Source organism: Lissotriton vulgaris, chromosome 3_1, assembly GCF_964263255.1.
Source record: "Lissotriton vulgaris chromosome 3_1, aLisVul1.2, whole genome shotgun sequence".
NCBI classification, from domain to species: domain Eukaryota; kingdom Metazoa; phylum Chordata; class Amphibia; order Caudata; family Salamandridae; genus Lissotriton; species Lissotriton vulgaris.
In genome coordinates this window covers 635,636,557-635,660,630 of record NC_141689.1, presented here as the reverse complement: position 1 = coordinate 635,660,630, position 24,074 = coordinate 635,636,557, and the positions used below count along the sequence as shown (strand labels likewise).

Sequence of the window (24,074 nt, the reverse complement as noted above, 5' to 3'; positions counted from 1 at the left end):
GTGAGGGGGAATGTAAGGATGTTGTAGGACAACCCATTGCATTTCATCCGCTGTGTGCTTGCAGCTTAGAAAATGGCTTGTAAGTTTCGCGGCCTGTTTGTGGCACCTGATGGTGCTCTTATGTTCCCCAATTCTTAATTTGATTTTGCGAGTAGTGAACCAATATATCTGAGAGAGCAAGGACAGGTAATCATGTATATGACGTTTTCTGTGTTGAAATTTGTGTGTTTTTTGAGGACCCAGGTCCTCCCTGTCCCTAGATCAATCGAGTTAGTTTTGCTAGTCTGAGGGCAAGCACTACACGATCCACATGGATGATGGCCAGTAACTGGAGGTAGGTCCCATAGAGTCGTTGATCTCTCAGTGTTCTGTGTCCTTGGTCTAGTATGGACCAGTGTGTCGCGCAAGCTAGGTGCTCTTTTAAATGAAAAGAGGGGTTAAGGGATGTTAGCATCCGTGGTGTTCAAAATACCCCAGTGTTTACGCACAGATTTCTGGATTCTGTTGGACTGTGCATTGAATGTGCTGACAAATGTTAGCCTTTCAAGAGGTGGTTTAGGTGGACGCCTGTCCAGTAGAGCTTCGCGATTGTTGTTCGAAGCACGTTTCCATGCTTTTTTTATTGGTGCTCCCGCCAGACACCAACCCCCTGATTTGCGACTTCCGACCTGGGACAGCTCGTGAATGGCTTCTGGTCTTCCACTGCGTCGCCTGGCCCTCACAGCTGCAGCAACAAGGTCCTGTGAACTCTCTTGCATCTTCCGTCATTGGCGGTCGTTAGTCTACTGTGCCTCCTGGTCACTCCTGAGTGGCATAGACTCTGTCCCCTCTGCTTGCAGGTACTCCTCTTCAAGAATCCTTCCTTGGGTTCCATGTGACTATTTCGCCTTCTTTGCCAGTGCCATCTTTACTGAAGTCTTCTATTTGGGTCTACGGCGGTTTCCGACATCACTTCTCACCTATGCACCCGGCTTTCCTGGTGTAGGTATCTTGGTGCCTGGGGTATCCATGGGTAGGGTGACACACCCATCTTCCAGCTTCCACAGGGTTTCTTCAGGGTCCACTGGGAAGGGTTATTCTTCTTAAAAACTGCAACTACGACTTTCCCATTGACTTGCATTGAGTATGCAGCTGTGTTTCCATTGCATACAGCCTCGGTGGGTATCCTGGGTACTTACCTCTGGTGGTTCCTTGGGTCCCTAGCTCTTCTGAGTCTTCTGGTCCAAGTCTCTACGTAAGTTGCCGTTCGTATTCCATGTAGGAGAGTAGGGTCTGCAATCCTCTGGCCACCCCCGATTTTTGCTTTTTGCTTCACTGGTTTACGACTTTCCCTGGCTGTGGGCCTGCTAACCAGACCCACAGCCTAGCTGTTCTCTCTCTCAATTGTCAAGCATGTACCATAGGTGCATTTACCAATTGGTACTGGGCCACCTTATCAGTCCCTGTACAGCATGCCTTAGGTATCCAGGGCATAGGTGTACCCAGGGCCTACCAGGGGCTGCAGCATGTATTATGCCACCCCTGGCTGGCCATCCTAATCTGACACAACTGGCTGCACGACAGCTGGGGCAAGGTGGTGTAATCACCCTTTGCTTTAGATATAGTATCTCTATATCTAACCCTAAAATGGACACATGTATTCCTATCTTTCACTCCTATGGCACGCCTTATGAATCCTGAAGGCAGAGTGCTTGGAATTATGTGAGATGGTGCTCTGGCATGAGCTGAGCCTGTTTGCAGCTTGCGGAACCAAGTCCTAATAGCTGTTCCCTGATAACGCTATACCATATACTCTTAAGTGCATTATGAACCTCGCGGTTAAATGCTAACTTTGGTATAGCATTATCAAAACATGTCGAGTAAGGTGTCATACGAATTGGAATACTACCCCCTCGCCAATTCTGGCGACGGGGGTAGCATTCCACCCTTCTAGAGGGACACGACATGTATGTAACTGTGAACCCCGGTTAAAGTTAACTCGAGCCTCAGCATCACAAAATGGATGCTGCCACCACAGACACAAGTCTGACCTCCTGCTGCTGGGAGTCATTCCAGCGAGGGAGGCTCGGACAAAGGGTTTCCTGCCTTGGGAGGTGCTAGCACCACCCCAGACAGGATTTTCAGGTACATGCATCAAAGGATTTTGCGATCGCAAACGGTGCGAATCGCAAAAATCGGCCGTTTGCGATCGCAAAATCCTCTTTTGGAATGCATGAAGGTTCAAGGCCCTCGCAATTTAAGAATTCGCAAATATTTGCGAATTAAAAAATTGCGATCGCATTTAAGGAATCGCATTTTGCGATTCCTTAAATGCAATGCAAGAAACATTTAAAAATTGCGATTTCGCAATTAAGGAGAGCAAATTACCATGAGGTTGGACCTCATGGTAATTTGCGAAAAATCTTAAAAATGCAATTTTGTGCATTTTTCTAACTGTCATGTTGTGCAAACACATGCCCTTAGGGCATGTGTGGTCACAACATATATGCATAGATTGATTTCAGGGGTGCAACAGGGTGTCCTTTGGACACCCCTGCATCCTTGAAATCGCAATCTCAATTTGCGATTAGCTAATTGAGATTCGCAAATTGAGATTGTCTTCCCATTCATTCTTATGGGCCTTTTGGCCCATAGGAATCAATGGGAAGGGATTCCTTAATTGCAAAGTGTGAATCGCAATTAAGGAATTATAAGGAATCGCTAAATAAATTGCGATTTTTTTTAATGCGATTCCTTAATTGCGATTCCTTAATTTTCGCAATTAAGGAATCGCAAACGGCCGCAATGATGCATGCACCTGTTTGTGTATTAGGTAGGCGAGGGCTGAAAGGAATGAGACATGCCTGGGGCACACAAGGTGTCCTGTGCATACACCGGTCAGAACCAGGTCCTGATGCACTCCAGCCCCAGAGCTGGCGCAAGACCGGACAAAGGAAAGGGGGTGTAACCACCCCCCTTCCTGGTCCCACCCAGAGGAGGGACCTAGTCGTAGTGCAGCCCCCTTTAGGAGAATAAAGGTAGGAGCTGGTCCCATTCCAAATTAGATTATCCTGATCAACTTCACAAGAAGAAACTCTGGACCTCGACGTTCTGCTCCACAGAAGACAGAAGGAATCTCCCTTGTGGGCAAGGAGTGTCCACCCTGCATCTGCAGGCACCATCAGCGTACCGCGACTTCCCTTTGTCGTCTTACTGCAAAGGATCCAGACTTCAGAGCCCGACGAGACCCGGATTCCCAGACCTCTCTGACCTCTACCTGCAACTCCAGCACAGCTGAGACCCGTGGGTGCGACGAGACCCGTGGGACCCACCATTTCGAAAGAAGCAGCACTTCGCTCCAGCACGACTCCTGAGGTATCCTCATCCAAGTGCTCTGGGGACTGAGAAGCCCCGACCCCGAGCAGCTCCTGCACCGAAGTCCAGCCCTCCAGCATCCTCGAGATCTGCGTGGGGCCCTTCTGATTGCCTGCTGCTCGACGCGTTGTCTGGTCACTTGCCGGCTGGCTTGTGGCCTCCTAGACGACGAACACCGACAACTTTGCTGCTGGTCTGGTTGCTCCAGACTGGCCCTTGCTCCCTTCCAAAAGAGGAGCACCCCGGACCCTCCTGGTCCACTCCAGACGCCGTTTCCACTCACCGCGTGGGTTGCCTTTGCCAAGGCCTGTTGAACCCGAATCCGGAGACGACACCGCCCACAGCGAGAGCATGCGTGGGACAGCTCGTGCCTCCATCCTGGTCGTCGAAGACACCACCTGGTCCACGTGGCTGCAGAGACCAGCGTCCACCTTCACCTGATCGCGACGACGACATCTAGTCCACTCCTGGTTCCACTCCAGTCACTGGCTAGTGACTTTGAACATTGTCCCCTCTGCTTTCAGGTTCTTCTCTTCACCAATCCACCCTTGGATTGCACCGGACATCTTCCTCCTGGTCGCCTGCAGCATCTTTCTTCAAGGCTCCATAGACTTCGACGCGGAAACCCGACACGACTTCGCACCTATGCACCCGCAGCCTGTGGGTGAGGTAACACGAGCATTTCGGTGCTCACGGGTAGCTTGACTCTCCTAGTGTCCAGTTCCATTGTCGTTTCAGTCCTATCTAGTCAGGAACGTCCGTACTCACCTTTTCTTTAAACTGTACTGTCCATAGACGTTTGTACGCATCTCGCGTGTGAGTTCACACTCTGCACACGCGCTCTGTGGGCCTCCTATTACTTACCTCAAGTTAGTATAGCGTGGTCCCAGCGATCCTACAACCTCTGGACAGCTCCATTCCTTTAATTGACTTTCACATTCCACGTACTTAGTATATGGTTTGTCGTACCCCTAGTGCACCATTGTAAATCGTGCAACTTAAAAAAAAAATTCCTAAGAGTTTGTCATGTGCTTAGCCCTCTGACCTCATAAAGAGTTCAGAGGTGTATGTTAGTTAATAAATAACTGTTTATTTTCATAACAACCTGTGTGGTGTCCTGTTCAGTTGGTATTCAAAGGTTATATGTGGTAAAACAGCTGGCTTCACATGCCATAAGGAGTTTAGCCTAAAGACTGCTTTGGTCCACGCTACTAGGATAGCTGGTCTATAAGGTTGACTTGCAACCAATCACCATAAGGGTTGTTTGGACTGATATATGATGCTCACTAGTTCTAGTGATCACTTTGTATCAGGCCAACTTCTCACATTGGTGTGCAGCGGTTGGGATTTGAGCTTGCTGTTGTTTTTACCAAATATAATCTGAGATATCATTTGAAAAATCACATAAGGTACTTAGGTACATATAACAAGCTTAGAAATACTCTGAGTTCTACTGAACCAGCTGTTGTAGTAGAAAGGGAGTAGCACACCCTGACTACAACTCTTAGCAAGGGATCAGTAGGTAAACCCATAGTGTAGGTAAGTGCACCACTTACACCTCACTAGAAAAGCATGTCTACCACAGGAGGGAACACAGAGGCTCCCCTTGTGGTTGATGACCCTCCACGGGTCACTTCCAGATATGCAGCCCTTAGCTTCCAGGAGATGAGACAATTGTGTACCTCCAGGAAACTAAAACAGGGTTCTAACCCTACCACTCCTTTTCTGATAGGTCTCTTAGAGACATATGATGCCAGAAGGGCTTCTAACACAGGCCCCTCTAATCCAGATGGGAGCATGCCCCCCTTAGAGGGAACCTTGGGTGATCCTGACCTTAACCTCCATGAAACAGAAAGTGAAGAGGAGGAAGAGGAAAAGGAGTTATCTGGGGATGAGGCAGAAAAAGGTCCAGTAGTAGTCAGTAGGCTCACCAGAACCAACTTAAGCATACATGAGAATGGGACTGGGGGACCCCCAGGCCTTTCCTCAGGTAGGCTTAACCTTGGGAATAGACGAGTTAGGTCTCACTCCAGAGGCTCTAACAGATCTATTCGTACCCATGTCTCTCAGGCATCTTCCCAGAGAGGGATGACATCCCCTCAGAGAAGAGAGCATGAAGCTAAGATGAGGGAAGTCAATTTGAGGATTGAGAGGGAAGAACTTGCCCTTGCCAAAGAAAGACTTGCCTTTGCCAGAGAGCAGAAATTGAGTGGGGCAGACCCCACTGGTGGCAGCATTATCATTAGAGATAAATACAGGAGTTTTGATACTAGACACCCGAGTAAACTAGTGCCGCCCTTTAAACAAGGGGATGTCATCCACAAATGGATGACTGTTATGGAGAGGGCCTGCACTGTCCAGTGCATCCCTCAGAGTCAGTAGGCGGCTATACTGTGGCTCTCCTTTGAAGGTAAAGGTAGAGATAAGCTCCTCACTACTAGAGCTGAGGATGCCAACAATTACCAAGTCCTGAAGAATACACTGATTGATGGGTTTGGCTTAACAACTGAGCAGTACAGGTTGCCGTTCAGACACCCAGAAAATTCAGTCTCAGGATTGGGCTGACTTTGTAGATTGTGCCACTAAGGCTTTTGAAGGCTGGTTACTGGGAAGTAAAGTTACTGATTACACAGGATTATATAATCTAATTATGAGCGAACAAATCGTAAGTAATTGTCAAAATCAGTTGTTGCATCAGCACCTTATTGACTCAGATCTCTCCCCAAGAATTGGGAAAGAAGGCAGACAGATGCGTCAGGACAAGGGTCAAGCAGCAGAACCAGAACCAGGGTGGTGGCCAGAAGAAAGCAGACCAGAAGGGTAATGAGAATAAGCAAAATGACCAGAAGTCTTCAACAGGGCCCCAACAATCTAAGGAGGGTGGGTCCCAGAATTCCCAAAAGAAAAAGAATAATGGTCAGAAGAAACCATGGTGCCAATACTGCAAAAGTAATACTCACTGGTTTAGTGAGTGCACCAAGAAAGGCCCAGCTCCTACCACTACTGCCCCTAAGGCCCCTGCAACCCCTAGTTCAGTTAGTAGTGGTAGTGTTCCCCCTAAGGCTATAGTGGGGTTGACATTGGTATCTGAGGCAGGGTCTGACCTAGTCAGAGTACCTACCCAGGCTGTTCTTGTTTGTACTGGGGAAATGGATTTGACCCCTACAATAAGTCCCAGTACTCTGGGCAAGTATAGGCATACGCCTTTAATCAATGGAAAAATGGCTCAGGCCTACAGGGACACCTGTGCCAGTGTCACTATGGTGACACCAGCATTTGTGGACCCTGGACAGGTAATACTAGGTTCAGACCACCTAGTGACCAATGCTAGCAATGTCACTACCAACCATAGTATGGCACTTGTTAATTTCTCCTGGGGAGGGGTAAATGGCCTCAAAAGGGTTGTTGTTAGTTCAGACCTCCCAGTGGACTGTCTTTTGGGCAATGATTTGGAATCCTCTCGATGGTCAGATGTGGAGTATAGGACTCATGTGGAGATGCTAGGTTTGTCAGCACATGTCCTTGCTGTGACTAGGTCACAGGCCAATAAATGCCCAGCTGAACTAGTGCTGGATCCTGGAACAATGGACCAGACACTAACCAAGAGTAAGAACAGTAGGGTTAAGGCAGTGCCTTCCCCCTTGCCTCAAGGTGAGGATCAGCTCTCACAGGAGACTGACCCAAAGACCCCAGAAGGAACTGTCCTAGAAGAACTTGAGCCTGAACAGGTTGAGTTTCTTGGGACAGGGGGACCTTCCAGGGCAGACTTGAGACAAGCACAATTAGACTGTTCCTCTCTTGAACCCCTCAGACAGCAAGCTGCTGCTGAGGCTGCAGGGAATGCCACAGGTACCCATAAAGTGTACTGGGATGATGGACTCCTTTACTCTGAGGCAAGAGACCCCAAGCCTGGTGCTACCAGGAGGCTGGTCATCCCCTTGTCTCTGAGAGGTCTCCTTCTCACCTTGGCCCATGAAATTCCCCTTGCAGGTCACTTAGGCCAGAACAAGACTTGGGACAGGCTTGTCCCACACTTTCACTGGCCCCATATGTCTGAGGACACTAAAGAGTTTTGTCGCTCATGTGTCGCCTGCCAGTGGCAAATCAGGTGGCACAACAAAGGCCCCCCTTATTCCACTACCTGTGGTGGGGGTACCCTTTGAAAGAGTAGGGCTTGACATTGTTGGACAAATGGACCCCCCAACAGCCTCTGGGCACAGATTTATACTGGTGGTAGTGGATCATGACACCAGGTATCCAGAAGCTATTCCCCTTAGGACCACTACAGCTCCTGTTGTGGCCAGGGCCCTACTCTCAGTTTTTACTAGAGTGGGGTTTCCTAAGGAGGTTGTCTCTGACAGAGGTGCAAACTTTATGTCAGGATACTTGACTGCAATGTGGAAGGAGTGTGGTGCCAACTACAAATTCACCACCCCCTATCACCCACAGTGCAATGGGCTTGTTGAGAGATTCAACAAGACCCTAAAAGGGATGATAAAAGGTGTGAGAAGTCGGCCTGATATATAGTGCTCACTATTCTAGTGATCACTTTGTATCATTCCAAACAACCCTTATTGATGATTGGTTGTAAGTCAACCTTATAGACCAGCTATCCTAGTAGCATGGACAAGAGCAGTCTTTAGGCTAAACTCTAGAGGGCGTGTTAAGCCAGCTGTTATACCATCACATATACCCCTTGAACACCAAGTGAAAGGACACCACACAAGTTGTTATGAAAATAAAAGGATATTTATTTATAACAAGTCTACCCTGATCTCTTTATGAGTCAGGGAGCTAAGCACACAACAAAACTCTTACGAAAATACTTTAAGTCGCACAATTTACACAAATGCCCGAGGGGCACGAAAAACCATATACGCTAAAAGTGGAATGCGAAATACTAGCAGGTAAGTAACAAGATCCAGAGGCTTTAGGATCGCTAGGACTACACTACTGAACCTTCAGGTTAGGAGCAGGAGGCCTAGGGAGATCGGGTGGAGAGTGTGCACTCTCACGCGGGATGCGGGACAAAGGCTATGGATACTAGTATTCACAAAGTTACTGTTATCGGACAAATCCGACTAGATAGACTGAAAACGACAAAGGATCTGGACACTTAGATAGTGAACCTACGTTGGAGCACCAAAATGCTCAGGTTACCTAGCCCAGGGGCTGCGCCTGCATAGGGTTCAAAAGACGTCGGGAATCCTCGTTGAAGTCTATGGAGCCTGAAAGAAGAAGTTGCTGGCAGGCGACCAGTGAAAATGTCCGGAGTGATCCAAGCCTGCATCGAAGATGGAAACAACCTGAAAGCAGAGGGGACTCAGTTCTTAATCCCTAGCCAGTGATTAGGTGGGCACCAGGATGGCACCGGATGAAGTCACCTCGACCAGGTGAGTGGGCGACGCTGGACTCTGCTGTCCCTCGGACCAGGAGGCGTTGTCGGCGACCAGGCTGGAGGTGCGAGCTGTCCCACGAAGGTGTCTGCTGTCGGCGATGCTGGACCCAGGATTGGGGCAACAAACCTTGGCAAAGTCAAGCCCACGCGGTGGAGTCAAGATGGCGTCTGGAGTGGACCAGGAGGGTCCGGGGTGCTCCTCTCTTGGAAGGGAGCAAGGGCCAGTCTGGAGCAACCAGACCAGCGGTGTAATCGTCGTGGTTCGTCGTCAGGAGGGCCACTAGCCAGCAGGCAAGTGACCGGACAACGCGGTGAGCAGCAAAGAGCAGAAGGGCCCCATGCAGATCTCTTGGATGCTGGTGGGCTGGACTTCGGTGCTGGAGCTGCTCAGGGTCAGGGCTTTCAAACCCCAAAGCACTCACTCGAGGATCCCTCGGTGGTCGTGCTGGTTAAGCGTCGTGCAGTTTTGAAGATGGCCGGTCCCTTCAGGTCTCTTCACACCCACGAATCTCAGCTGGGCTGATGATGCAGGTAGAGGTCAGAGATGCCAGGGAATCCCGGTCTCGTCGAGCTGGGCAGTCTTGATCCGGAGGATGGACTTACAGCAAACCGCGATGCTTAGATGGTGCCTGCGGGTGCAGGGTGGCTACTCCTTAGCCACAAGGGAGAGTCTTCAGAAATAGTCAAGAGCCCTTTCGTGGAAAGTAGTCAAGATTCAGAATTATCTAATTTGGGAAGGGGGCCTGCTCCTACCTTTTATTCTTAAAAAAAAAAAAGGGGCAGGCACGCGACTAGGTCCTGCCCATGGGTGGGACCAGGAGGGGGGTGGTTACACCCCTCTCCCTTGTCCGGACTTTCCCTCAGGGGCTGGTGTGCCCCTGGAACTGGTTTAAGCGGCAGATGCATAGTGAGCACCGGGGTGCCACTTGCAGTCACCTTCCTCTCAGCCCTGCCTACCTGGGATACACAAAACCCTGTCTGGGATGGTGCTAGCACCGCCCCTGACAGGAAACCCTTTGTCCAAGCTCTCCTCGCTGGAAGGACTCCCAGCTGCAGGGGGTCAGACTCGTGTCTGTGGCGGCAGCATCCATTTTGTGATTCTGAGGCTCGAGTTAACTTTAACCGGGGTTCCCAGTTACATACATGTCGTGTCCCTCTAGAAGGGTGGAATGCTAACCCCGTCGCCAGAATTGGCGAGGGGTTAGTATTCCAATTCGTATGACGCCTTACTCGACATGTTTTGATAAAGCGATACCAAAAATAGCAAATAACCGCGAGGATTATAATGCACTTAAGAGTATATGGTACGCGTTATCATGGAACAGCTATTAGGACTTGGTTCCGCAAGCTGCAGACGGGCTCAGCTCATGCCAGAGCACCATCTCACATAATTCCAAGCACTCTGCCTTCAGGATTGTTAAGGCCTGCCATAGGAGTGACTGATAGGAATACATGTGTCCATTTTAGGGTTAGATATAGGAATACTATATCTAAAGCAAAGGGTGATTACACCACCTTGCCCCAGCTGTCGTGCAGCCAGTTGTGTCAGATTTGGATGGCCAGCCAGGGGTGGCATAATACATGCTGCAGCCCCTGGTAGGCCCTGGGTACACCTATGCCCTGGATACCTAAGGTATACTGTACAGGGACTGATAAGGTGGCCCAGTACCAATTGGTAAATGCACCTAAGGTACATGGGTGTCAATTTAGAGAGAGAACAGCTAGGCTGTGGGTCTGATTAGCAGGCCCACAGCCAGGGGAAGTCGTAAACCAGTGAAGCAAAAAGCAAAAATCTGGGGTGATCATAGGATTGCAGACCCTACTCTCCTACAAAAGGGTTACCTGAAAAGCTTAGGCGAAGATGGGACATCCTCTTACCCTGCCTTCTATTTGCTTACAGAGAGGTCCCACAGAAGGGGGTTGGTTACAGCCCTTTTGAGCTTCTGTTTGGGCATCCTGTAAGAGGACCCCTATGTCTTGTGAAGGAAGGATGGGAGTTACCTCTCAAAAAGCCTAAGCAAGACATAGTGGACTATGTACTTGGTCTCCGCTCCAGGATGGCAGAGTACATGTAGAAGGCATCTAAAAACCTGGAGGCCAGCCAAGAACTGCAAAAAGCTTGGCATGACCAAAAGGCTGTCCTGACTGTTTACCAGCCTGGACAGAAGGTGTGGGTGTTGGAGCCAGTAGCCCCAGCAGCTCTCCAAGACAAATGGTCTGGACCCCATACTATCATTGAACAGAAGGGAGAGGTCACCTACTTGGTAGACCTTGGAACTCCCTGGAGCCCTCACAGAGTACTTCATGTGAACAGTCTCAAGGCATTTGTCAACAGGGAAGACATGGGCTTGCTCATGGCTACAGATGAGGGACAGGAAGAAGATAGTGACCCTCTCCCAGACCTGCTCACTCAGAACCCTGATGATGGGTCAGTAGATGGTGTAGTATTTTCTGACAGTCTCTCTAAACATCAACAAGAGGATTGTAAACAGGTTCTTCAATCCTTCAGACAAATGTTCTCTCTGACACCCAGTCAGACAAACTGGTGCACCCATGAGGTGGACACTGGTGACAGTCTGCCTATAAAGAGTAAAATCTACAGGCAACCTGACCACTTCAGGGACTGCATGAAACAAGAAGTACAGAAGATGTTGGAATTTGGAGTCATTGAACCCTCAGAGAGCCCTTGGGCTAGTCCTGTAGTTCTAGTGCCTAAACCTCACACCCAGGATGGTAAGAGAGAGATGAGGTTTTGTGTAGACTACAGGGGTCTCAATGCTGTCACTACGACAGATGCCCATCCAATACCAAGAGCAGATGAACTCCTAGATAAATTGGCTTCTGCCAAATTCTTGAGTACATTTGACCTGACAGCTGGTTATTGGCAAGTCAGGTTAGCTGAGGATGCCAAGGCCAAAACAGCATTTTCGACCCCAGGTGGTCATTACCAGTTTGTGGTGATGCCCTTTGGTTTGAAGAATGCACCTGCCACTTTTCAAAGGTTGGTGAACCAAGTTCTCTCTGGGCTGGATGACTTCTGTGCAGCATATCTAGATGATATTGCTGTCTTTAGCTCCACCTGGGAGGATCACCTGATCCACCTGAGGAAAGTTTTCTAGGCCCTGCAAAAGGCAGGCCTCTCTATCAAGGCTACCACGTGCCAGATAGGGCAGAGTCAAGTTGTATACTTGGGTCACCTTGTAGGTGGAGGCCAAGTTCAACCTTTGGAGAGCAAGATACAGGCCATAAAGGACTAGGCTCCTCCAACCACCTAGACACTGGTCAGAGCTTTCTTGGGCCTGTCTGGTTACTATAGGAAATTTGTCAGAAATTATGGAACCATTGTGACTCCACTTAATGACCTGACAAGTAAGAAAATGCCAAAGAAAGTTCAGTGGACAGTTACCTGTCAGAAGGCTTTCGATGACCTGAAGCAGGCCATGTGCACTGCACCTATTCTCCAGAGTCTATACTACTCCAAGCCATTCATTGTCCAAACCGATGCTTCTGAGTTGGGTGTGGGAGCTGTTCTATCTCAACTGAATATTGATGGTCATGACCAGCCCATTGCTTTTATAAGTAGAAGGCTGACCCCTAGAGAGAAACGTTGGTCAGCTATTGAGAGGGAGACCTTTGCTGTGGTTTGGGCCCTGAAGAAGTTGAGGCCATACTTGTTTGGTACTCACTTCAAGATTCAGACCGACCATAAGCCCCTCTTATGGCTAAATCAAATGAAGGGTGAAAACCCCAAACTTCTTAGGTTGTCCATTTCCCTACAGGGGATGGACTTTACAGTGGAGCACAGACCAGGGACTGACCATGGCAATGCAGATGGTCTCTCCAGGTACTTCCACTTAGAACAAGAAGACTCACCTGGTCAAGGTTAGTTTAATGCCCCTAAGTTTGGGGGGGGGGTTATGTAGGAGAGTAGGGTCTGCAATCCTATGGTCATCCCCGATAATTGCTTTTTGCTTCACTGGTTTACGACTTTCCCTGGCTGTGGGCCTGCTAACCAGACCCACAGCCTAGCTGTTCTCTCTCTAAATTGTCAAGCATGTACCTTTGGTGCATTTACCAATTGGTACTGGGCCACCTTATCAGTCCCTGTACAGCATGCCTTAGGTATCCAGGGCAAAGGTGTACCCAGGGCCTACCAGGGGCTGCAGCGTGTATTATGCCACCCACGGCCTGCCATCCAAATCTGACACAACTGGCTCCACGACAGCTGGGGCAAGGTGGTGTAATCACCCTTTGCTTTAGATATAGTATCTCTATATCTAACCCTAAAATGGACACATGTATTCCTATCAGTCACTCCTATGGCAGGCCTTATTAATCCTGAAGGCAGAGTGCTTGGAATTTTGTGAGATGGTGCTCTGGCATGAGTTGAGCCCGTTTGCAGCTTGCGGAACCAAGTCCTAATAGCTGTTCCCTGATAACGCTATACCATATACTCTTAAGTGCATTATGAACCTCGCGGTTAAATGCTAACTTTGGTATAGCATTATCAAAACATGTCGAGTAAGGTGTCATACGAATTGGAATACTACCCCCTCGCCAATTCAGGCGACGGGGGTAGCATTCCACCCATCTAGAGGGACACGACATGTATGTAACTGTGAACCCCGGTTAATGTTAACTCGAGCCTCAGCATCACAAAATGGATGCTGCCACCACAGACACAAGTCTGACCTCCTGCTGCTGGGAGTCCTTCCAGCGAGGGTGGCTCGGACAAAGCGTTTCCTGCCTTGGGAGGTGCTAGCACCACCCCAGACAGGATTTTGTGTATTAGGTAGGCGAGGGCTGAAAGGAATGAGACATGCCTGGGGCACACAAGGTGTCCTGTGCATACACCGGTCAGAACCAGTTCCTGGGGCACTCCAGCCCCAGAGCTGGCGCAAGACCGGACAAAGGAAATGGGGTGTAACCACCCCCCTTCCTGGTCCCACCCAGAGGAGGGACCTAGTCGTAGTGCAGCCCCCTTTAGGAGAATAAAGGTAGGAGCTGGTCCCATTCCAAATTAGATTATCCTGATCAACTTCACAAGAAGAAACTCTGGACCTCTGCTCCACAGAAGACAGAAGGAATCTCCCTTGTGGGCAAGGAGTGTCCACCCTGCATCTGCAGGCACCATCAGCGTACCGCGACTTCCCTTTGTCGTCTTCCTGCAAAGGATCCAGACTTCAGAGCCCGACGAGACCCGGATTCCCAGACCTCTCCGCCCTCTACCTGCAACTCCAGCACAGCTGAGACCCGTGGGTGCGACGAGACACGTGGGACCGGCCATCTTGAAAGAAGCAGCACTTCGCTCCAGCACGACTCCTGAGGTATCCTCATCCAAGTGCTCTGGGGACTGAGAAGCCCCGACCCCGAGCAGCTCCTGCACCGAAGTCCAGCCCTCCAGCATCCACGAGATCTGCGTGGGGCCCTTCTGCTTGCCTGCTGCTCGACACTTTGTCTGGTCACTTGCCGGCTGGCTTGTGGCCTCCTAGACGACGAACACCGACAACTTTGCTGCTGGTCTGGTTGCTCCATTCTGGCCCTTGCTCCCTTCCAAAAGAGGAGCACCCCGGACCCTCCTGGTCCACTCCAGACGCAGTTTCCACTCACCGCGTGGGTTGCCTTTGCCAAGGCCTGGTGAACCCGAATCCGGAGACGACACCGCCGGCAGCGAGAGCCTGTGTGGGACAGCTCGTGCCTCCATCCTGGTCGTCGAAGACACCACCTGGTCCACGTGGCTGCAGAGACAAGGGTCCACCTTCACCTGATCGCGACGACGACATCTGGTTCCACTCCTGGTTCCACTCCAGTCACTGGCTAGTGACTTTGAACATTGTCCCCTCTGCTTTCAGGTTCTTCTCTTCACCAATCCACCCTTGGATTGCACCGGACATCTTCCTCCTGGTCGCCTGCAGCATCTTTCTTCAAGGCTCCATAGACTTCGACGTGGAAACCCGACACGACTTCGCACCTATGCACCCGCAGCCTGTGGGTGAGGTAACACGAGCATTTCGGTGCTCAAGGGTAGCTTGACTCTCCTAGTGTCCAGTTCCATTGTCGTTTTAGTCCTATCTAGTCAGGAACGTCCGTACTCACCTTTTCTTTAAACTGTACTGTCCATAGACGTTTGTACGCATCTCGCGTGTGAGTTCACACTCTGCACACGCGCTCCGTGGGCCTCCTATTACTTACCTCAAGTTTGTATAGTGTGGTCCCAGCGATCCTACAACCTCTGGACAGCTCCATTCCTTTAATTGACTTTCACATTCCACTTACTTAGTATATGGTTTGTCGTGCCCCTAGGGCACCATTGTAAATCGTGCAACTTAAACGTATTTTTCCTAAGAGTTTGTCATGTGCTTAGCCCTCTGACCGCATAAAGAGTTCAGAGGTGTATGTTAGTTAATAAATAACTGTTTATTTTCATAACAACCTGTGTGGTGTCCTTTTCATTTGGTATTCAAAGGCTATATGTGGTAAAACAGCTGGCTTCACATGCCATAAAGAGTTTAGCCTAAAGACTGCTTTTGTCCATGCTACTAGGATAGCTGGTCTATAAGGTTGACTTACAACCAATCACCATAAGGTTTGTTTGGACTGATACAAGGTGATCACTAGAACTAGTGAGCATCATATATCAGGTCAACTTCTCACATTCCACTTCTTTACTATATGGTTTGATCTCCCCCCTGGAGACCACTATGTGTTTGTGTTTACTTATCTGTTTCTGTTTGAAATATTGTGTGTATGGTGTTCATATTCACGGGTAGGAGATATACCAATGTGTTAGTGAGTGTGCATAATAAATATACTTATTTTTAAAACTAAGCTGTGCGGTTCTTTTTCCTTTACGCCACACTACATGATTCGTGTAGTTAAAACAAGCTTCTTAACACTCCTTCTTGACGAAGCCTGAAGGCTGCTGTCCTCAGCTACCACTTATAGAGCTTTCTATGGTTGTCTAAGACCACTAAAGTCACCATAAGGGTTGTCTGGATTAGTACTAGATGTTTCACTTAAATAAGTGTGCACCGTATACTAAGTCATGCTCCTACACTAAGAAATGTCATGATTTTATAATGTTTTAATTGGTAAATTTTTTGTTTTGTTTTGTCTTTTTATTTTATTAAAGGGAGAAGGTTTGTAGTATTGGTAAGTTAGAATGTAAGCATACGGTGTTAAGGTAGAAATGTTTCTCGTTTTTCATTGGATGCGTTTGCTTTTCTTATCTTGCGTTCTACTCTCCTAGTCTGTTGGCTTTTACTTATGACAATGGTGGAACCACCAATAAATGCGATGCGTATCTTTAAGAGTTGGGTGTCCTTATTACACTGGGTCACTGAAAAATAAGGGTAACTAAGATGCTGCTGTTTGTGCTTTACTGTCCAATAACAGCCTCGGATATATACTGTAGTGTTGTTGCTTTATCTGTTACACATGTCATCTCCATTAAAGGACCACCTCTAGAACATTCTAGCACCTTTCAGTCAATGTAGTTCAATTTCAGGATTTATAAAGTGTTTTGGGCTGCAGATTTCAATTATGTTTAATAAATTCGGTATGTTTTGGGGCTGGCAATAGATTAGTCAGGAGTTTTTTGTTAGCCTCCTTATTTGCCCCATAGCTCGAGAATCATTGCTGGTAGTGAAACATTCAGTGACCTAAAATAGCACTCTGGTTGTTAAATGCAACCTGAGGGATGAAGCGGAGCATGCCTAATTTATCCTTTGTTACATTTATCATGCCTCAGCCAGCCCTCTGGCACTTCAGTCCTCCCAATCCCACCCCACTTAAATGAAAACAAGTTCTGATGGATATTGCATTCTCTTTTTGGGACTACTAATAGGTTTGCTGGTACGTGTACATACTGAGGGTGCACAGTCCTCAACCTGGTCAGCACAAGCTTACTTGCATCAGCTGTGTTGGCCGTGGCCTTCTGCCTATTCTAAACTTCGCTCCACCTCGTGATCCCTGCCCTCATGCCCCTTTGTCACATTCTGGGGATATAATGTATCACTTATCCTTAGCGCAGGCTAAAACTAATTATAGCCTGGTAAGTACAGGCCAAGCAGCAGAACTGTCTGACAGGCGTAACACCTCTAAAACTGAGAACCGACAACTGGTCCTGTGGCACCTCCAAACGGTTCTCAGAAGGAATATACAAGATTGATCCGCCACAGTTTCCAGATCCGCTAATAAGAGGGGGGCATTGCCTACCCTTACTCTGGCAAATAGTGGCACCCCAAAGAAGGTTTGTGCAGCATCCTGGCAGCCCAGTGCAAGCTGTGCCTTGTGCAGCATCCTTGCAGCCCGGTGCAAGAAGTGCATTGTAAGAATGTTGCAGCGTGAGCAATAAATCAGTGCAACTAATTCATTCGAGTTCTATTAAACGCTGGGGCTCCAAACTGAAATGGGATGCTCAGCTCAGGCAAATGCTGGTGCAAATTAATCACTATGTGTAACTCATGGAGTATTTACAGTATTTCATATAGAACTTGTGTAGGCTCGACTCAGAAGCAACATTTTCCTTTTTAAATATTACACTAGTATTGAGCTTAACTAGTACCTTTTGTTCACTTTTGACTTATTTGATTAGTAAGTATATGTATTGTACAACGTTTATATTCTATAATACTAAAGTAGTTGCTTAAGAACGATGCATAACAAATGTGTTAGTGTATTACTGTGCACATATTTAATGAAGAATGTAGCCACCTGCTATAGTAACTTTTTAATTTCATTAGCATATCTAACAGATTTACTGTACATAATATCATATGCATCGTTCTGGGATGAAGTGATCTATTTTTTGGGGAGAAGTTTGGAAAGTCAGATGGTATTAAATGGTTCAGCAATTGCATTATACACCTGTAAGGAAACGTGGTGACTGGTTATGTGACTTTGGCCCTAAAGGTTTGTGATAACACAACGTAGGTGGTGGCTTTATTGATGTGAATCAATCATAATTGCAAGGTATATATTATTTATTCACTTAGACCGTATTGTTTCATCATATGGGCTATCCTCCAAAATCAGATGTATGAAGTGGTAACTTATTATATGACTTTGCTTTCAGGGCTCGGAGAGTGTAATCTCATGATGGCGAAGAGTGCTCTTACAGATTATCTTGATGGAAAGGCTGTGGACCACATAGAACAAGCAATTGAGTTTTTTACCAGGTTGGTTTAAAAGGAACGCTGTCAGAATCCTTCGGCATGAAATTCTTTATATATGTAACCTGGATGACTGTTGACAATGAGCTTTCAGTAGTGTGCAGTGGGATGAAATGATTTTTTTGAAAAGTTAGAACAATGCTGCGCGCACAATGCAGAGCACCTGGAGAATAAATGCAGACATGAATGAATGAATGCATCATCTGTGTTTTAAACGATTCATGTAGGTTGTATGTCCTTGCATTACTGGCTCTTTAAGGTTAACATATCTATACCCGCGATTATTGAAAACTGAATATTTGAGTTTACAATAGCCGGCACCACCTGGAGGGTCAAATCAGGAAAACCGGAAAAGTCACATCGGCCTGCAAAGACAAAGGTGTCCTCGCGCAGTGCGCTTCCTCAGTGAAATTCCAATCCTCTGTCAAGACCACTCCTTCGGGCAGCGCTTCTCCGATGGGGTCCCACGACGGGTGCCCACTGTGGAAATATACCTTTTTAGGAGTACACTGGTGCAGGGCCACCCTTTTGTCCACAGGTTCAAAAACCAACAAAGTAGAGATCAGCACTGGAGTAGGAATAAATAACAAGTGTATTAATCACTCATAAGCGGGATCACATCCACACAGCACTCTCAAGTGCTGCCTGAGGTAGTACACTGGGTCACAGAACACAGAGCTTTTATGCAGTTTTTCTGCAGTGTAAGCATGTGAACAGAAATAGGCAGGACAAGCTTTTGAAATAGTTTCCAACAAGCAAGTGTAGATGAATAACCACTTGGTCAGCAAAGGGGGAGGGGGAGCAGGAGTGCTTATGGCAGCAGAACGGATTGACAGTAAACAGGTGTACTGGCAGCTACACACTCTCAGCATGTACATTGCTTTTAGCTGAGTCAGGAAGTCAACTAAAATAGATAGCACAGGCAGAGTGAAAAGATGAATGAATTACGAAGGAAACTTAAATGGACACCACAGCCAAAATGGCTGCAGCTTCTGCCAAGTAACATATTACACGTTTTCCACATGGCTACCCTGGGCAACTTTTCACTAGAGAAATCTCTTTATATTTTAACATAGCCATGTACCTCTGCTTTTGGCAGAATTGAATTCTGTTTTTGAAAGACGTCAGAATAAAACCTAAAGTTCAGACATTGCTGAGGTCAGTTGTTTTATAAGTTTGTTATGCTTCGTTTTTCGAATAACCAAAAAGGTAAGACATTTCATTAACAGGTCACAAAGCTACCTCTCTCATCTGGTTCTTTGCTTTGTTTTTGTAATACAATCACATTTCATTGTGTTTTTATTGTGCGTTAACATGATGTATGCATGGAGTGTCAAATTGACAAAATGTGAACTGAATGAAGAATTATTATTTTGAAAATCAGTAAATAATGCATTTAAAAACAGGTAAAAAAGCTTCACATAGAGACCAGAAACTAACCCTGCTACCCCTGTCCCTGCTAACTGGAGCTCTGTCATCCTTCTGTTCTCCTGAGTCAGTTGGTCTATTTGCTTCTTTTTGGACATATTTTTCATCACATGGACTATTTACCAACATAATTCACAGCCCTTGGTGGTTTAAAACCCTAGTAGGCACATTATCTTGCATGAAACTTTTTTTTGTTTCATTTTTTCTTCTTCTTCGCCGCAGTGCTATCTTTAATGACGAGGGGCCCATTAGGTGGTACAAATAAAATCTGAAAAAAGATGGTCCGTTATAGTCTCTGAACCCTCTATCAACCAGACAATCATATGATAAAATAATGACCGTCTTTTTAAATCTGCAAAGTAAGGAGCATGCTGGAGCTATCTCTACATCTGACACTTAGAAAGGACTTTGTTCCTCCACACCAGACCAGTGTTGTCTCAGATCGCGAGGCGGGAGAACCCCTTGAAAAGGTAGAAGTAACCCTGTTCACATCACTCATGTAAATAGGGATGCCATTAGTATTGAGGCCCTCAAGACTGAAGACATTTCTAACTATAACGTGCCTGAAACCTATGGGTTTTTTCAGTGAATTTCAAAGGTTTTTTAAATGCTAATTTCTAACTATAACATGTCTGAAACCTATGGTTTTTTAAGTGAATTTCAAAGGTTTTTTTAAATGCTAGTTTCTAACTATGCCTACAGAGGTTGGACATGTGAAGAAAGCAGAAAAAACGTACAGAAAGAAGCAAAAGAAATGCAGAAAGAGGCAATAGAAGTCCACAAAGATGAAGAAAAGTTCAGGAAGAAGCAAGACTTACAGAAAGAACCAACAGAGGAGCAGAAAAAGGCCTTGTTGCAAAATCATCCCGTTTTTCAGACTGGTACTGGTGATAGCTGACTCTGACTAACCAGGCCTAGAGTCAGTGTTATGCTAAAAGACACTTAGAATACAGTGAAAACACCTACATTCACTAGGGAACACTGTACGTTGGAGTATCCCTGTGATTAGCAAGACCTCCTTTGTAAAGCCCTAGTACAGAATAGGGCAGGAGGATTAAAACTACCTCTTAAAATGCTCCACGGGGCGCATTTGCACTGTGGTGAAAGGAGGGGGTGCCTGAAGTAACGTGTGCAAACACGCCCTGTGGCCGTTTTAAGTTGTGAGATTAAGTCCCTTTGAATCCTGAGGGTCCCTGGGGTCCAACTAGCCCACTAAGTACCTCCAGTAAGCGCCACAGAGCTGTGTTGCACAGAGGTGTAAAAAGGGGCGTGCCTGAACCATCTCTCTGCAACGCAGGCCTGTGGCGCTTACTGGAGGTACCTGGTGGCCTAGTTGGCCCCCAGGGCCCCTCAGGACTGAAGTGGGGTGGCCTCTGAACACCTCTCTGCAACGTAGCGACCTGGCGCATACTGGTGGTACCTGGTGGGCTAATTGGCCCCCAGGGACCCTCAGTATTCAAGGTGAATGAATTCCCCAACTTACAACTCGCCAGGGGGCACGTTTGCATAGTGGTGAAGGAAGGGGGCGGGTCCTAACATTGTTTTTGTACATGAAGGAGGGGCTGTATGCCCCCTCCCCCCACCTAAGGCCTCTATTGGCCCCGGGGACCCCATCCCCCAGGGCCCGCATTTAATTTTTATTTATTTGAGGGGGAGGGGGCCGCGGGACCCCCCTCCCGGGCTACTTCTGGCCCCGGGCACCCCATCCCCCGGGGCCTTGCCATCCTTCTTTATTTTTTTGGGAGGGGCCCCCCTCCTCAGGCCATTTATTGCCCCGGGGACCCCATAACCCGGGGCCGGCCTTTGCTTTTTCAGTTTTTTTATAATGGGGGAGGTGGGCTGTGTGGCCCCCTCCCTGGCCACTTCTGGCCCCGGGGACCCCAACCCCCGGGGCCTGGCCTCTCTTTGGGGACTGTGGGTGGCGGTCCACGGGGCAGCAGAGGGGCCGTGAGCCCCCTGCACAATAATTAATGAAAGCCCTGGGGGTGGCGGTCCCCGGGGCTTGGGGGGCTTTGAGGCCCCCCCATACATTATAAAAAGTAGCCTCGGGGGGTGGCAGTCCCCGGGGCATGGGGGGGACTGTGTGCCCCGCAAATATTTATAGAAAAGCCCCGGTGGGTGTGGTATTTTTTGACATGCCACCGGGGGCTAATTAATAACGAAACGCTTTGTTTTTTTTATTTTCTGGGCTGGATCCTCTGTGCATCTCACCGTTTAAAAAATTTAAAAAATGCTTTTTTGGGCCCTGGGGGTCCTTGTGGGACACCCTAAGCAGGCCTAGGGGGTCAGTGTGTTTCTACCCTGGCCCCTTAGCTTGTTATTTTATGCATTTGTTTCCCTGGTTTCGATTCTACTGGCTGCCAACACTTACTGGTTTGAAGTGTTGACAGCCAATTAGCATGCAGCTTGTGATCGGCAAGGTGCGCAGATCCTCCGTGCCTCTATATATCGATATTTTTATTTTTTGATTTTCTCAGCAACTAATCAACGGATTTACACCATTTAAAAAAAGAGTTCTTTCTGAACCAAGCACTACCTTTTTGCCAAATTTGGTGTAATTCCGTTCAGCAATTCCAGCTGTAGCTGTGTCTAAAGTTTCCTATGGGAATTGATTTTTTCACCTCTTTTTCTTGAATTTCTCAGGAACTACTGAACGGATTTACACCATTTAACAAACATAGTTCTTTTTGAAACAAGGGCTACCTTTTTGACAAATTTGTTGTAATTTCATTCAGCAGTTCGGGCTGTAGCCGTGTCTAAAGTGTCTTATGGGAATTAACATTGAGAAAACATGTTTTGGGACCCCCCTTTTTTCTCGGCCCCCGCTTGCAGAATCACCCCGAAACGTTCAACATAGGAGCTGACCGGAGCGCCCCACTAGTTTTAAAAATTTCGCGTAAATTCGTCAACCGGCGCCAAAGTTGTTGGGTAAAGAAAAAACGCTTTTTGAATAGAAACACGGTCCTAACTAGAACTACCTACTGGCGATCGCCAGTAGGTAATATATATATGAAGCCCTTTTCATATTGATCTATGCGGGTGTTTGGAGTCGGGCACAAGCTAAAGGCACATGCCTAGCAGTGGATCTCTGGGGCTTCAGCATTGAATGACAGCGATTGTATTTGAAATGCAAGCTCCAGCAGCATGAATAATGAAAACAAGGTGAGCTCTGCTGTGTAAAGCCGTGGATTGCTGAATTTAAAAAATGCATTTACATTGTGACTTGGAACGTAATTGGCAACAGTTAGGTGAAAAGACATTATTTTCGAACATTGTTCAGATACTTACCGGTATAGAGAAAAGTGATTTTTTGAAAGGTTTCCAACGAACTTTATAAGCATGCAATTTAAAAATGGAGATATTTCCAATGTTACCACCAAGATTACACAGCACGCATGAAGTTAAAAATGAAATGTTGTAAATTATTTATTTATTATGCTGGACCTTAAGAATGTCTATATATTTTTTACAAGGGACTACCAACAATTACGAAATATTTAGGAACATGATAGTAACTTTTTCATGTTCATGTAATTGGTAACACCTGTGGACATGATTTAAAAAAGGAAAAAACACTAGGTGCATATATGGTTGATAAAGGGTCTGTCAACAGCCGAAACGCTTTCCAATTTCTACAAATACTGTCTTAAATAAAGAAAGTATTGCACAGATAAGAGGGCGGGCCTCTTCTAGATGAAGAGATGGGATTCTTTATATATATATACATATTACCTACTGGCGGTCGCCAGTAGGTAGTTATAGTTAGGATTGGCTACCATAGGAAATCCGCAACATTCTATTCGGAATAATTTTGGCGCCGATTGAGGGATCTGCCTGTAATTTTCCTTAAAATGGTCTCGCTGCGCTCCGCTCCTTCCCTGAAAGTTTCGGGGGGATTCGTGAAGTGGGGACTGAGAAAAAAGGGGGGCCCCAAAACGTGTTTTTTTCATGTTAATTTTCATAGGACGGTCTGACAAGTCTACAGCCCGAACCGCTGAACGGAATTACGCCAAATTTGGCAAAATTGTAGGGACTGCTACGCAGATGTGCCTTTGCTATGTTTGGTGAAAATTGCTCCAGTGGATTTTATGAAAATTAAGTTCAAAAACACATATATATCTATAGGCGCGCTGCCGGCGCTCCCCGGTGCGCGTACTGGTGAGCGCACCCGGCGCGCTACGGGAGTGCGCAAGCGAAAGCTCATTGGCTGTCAGGTGTCTGTCAACATTCTAAACAGTCCGGAGAGTCCGCCATGTTGTGTCTCGGTAGAATCGAGACACAAGAGGTGAAAAAAGAAAGGGGGATATAATTAAAAGGGGGCAGAGTAGACACCCCCTGACTCTCTAGGTTTTCTAAGGGGGGGCCTAGAAGGACCATGAAGAGCTAAAACGTTTTTTTTTTTTTTAAATTTCGCGGGGTGAGCGCTGGCGGCGCTCCCCGGTACGCGCACCCTGAGTGCACCATGGGGAAAAAAGAGTGTAAAAAAAAATAGGGAAAAAAAAATTTTGTTGCATTGCTGGAGTGTGCCAAAAAAATGATGCAACTCCAGCAATGCATCCTTTCACATGGGGCCAGGCCCATGTGTAAGGGCCTGCATCAATCTTACGCCTGCTGTGATACAGGCGCAAGATTTGGACGCAACAGCGTCATAAAAGTGACGCAGTGATATGTCTTAGATTTCACTGCGTCACCTCTACGACCCTTTCTTGCGTCAATACGTC

The 24,074-nt window shown here is 47.3% G+C and overlaps 1 protein-coding gene across 1 annotated transcript in view; it reads left to right on the top strand.

The window, feature by feature from the left end:
• The window catches only part of SKIC3 (SKI3 subunit of superkiller complex), a 1,256,060-nt gene that overhangs the window by 412,634 nt on the left and 819,352 nt on the right, over positions 1-24,074 (top strand). The window contains exon 18 of the mRNA XM_086960925.1: positions 17,829-17,931. Within this exon, the coding sequence (XP_086817051.1) occupies positions 17,829-17,931 (103 nt within the window). The remainder of the gene's footprint in view (positions 1-17,828; positions 17,932-24,074) is intronic.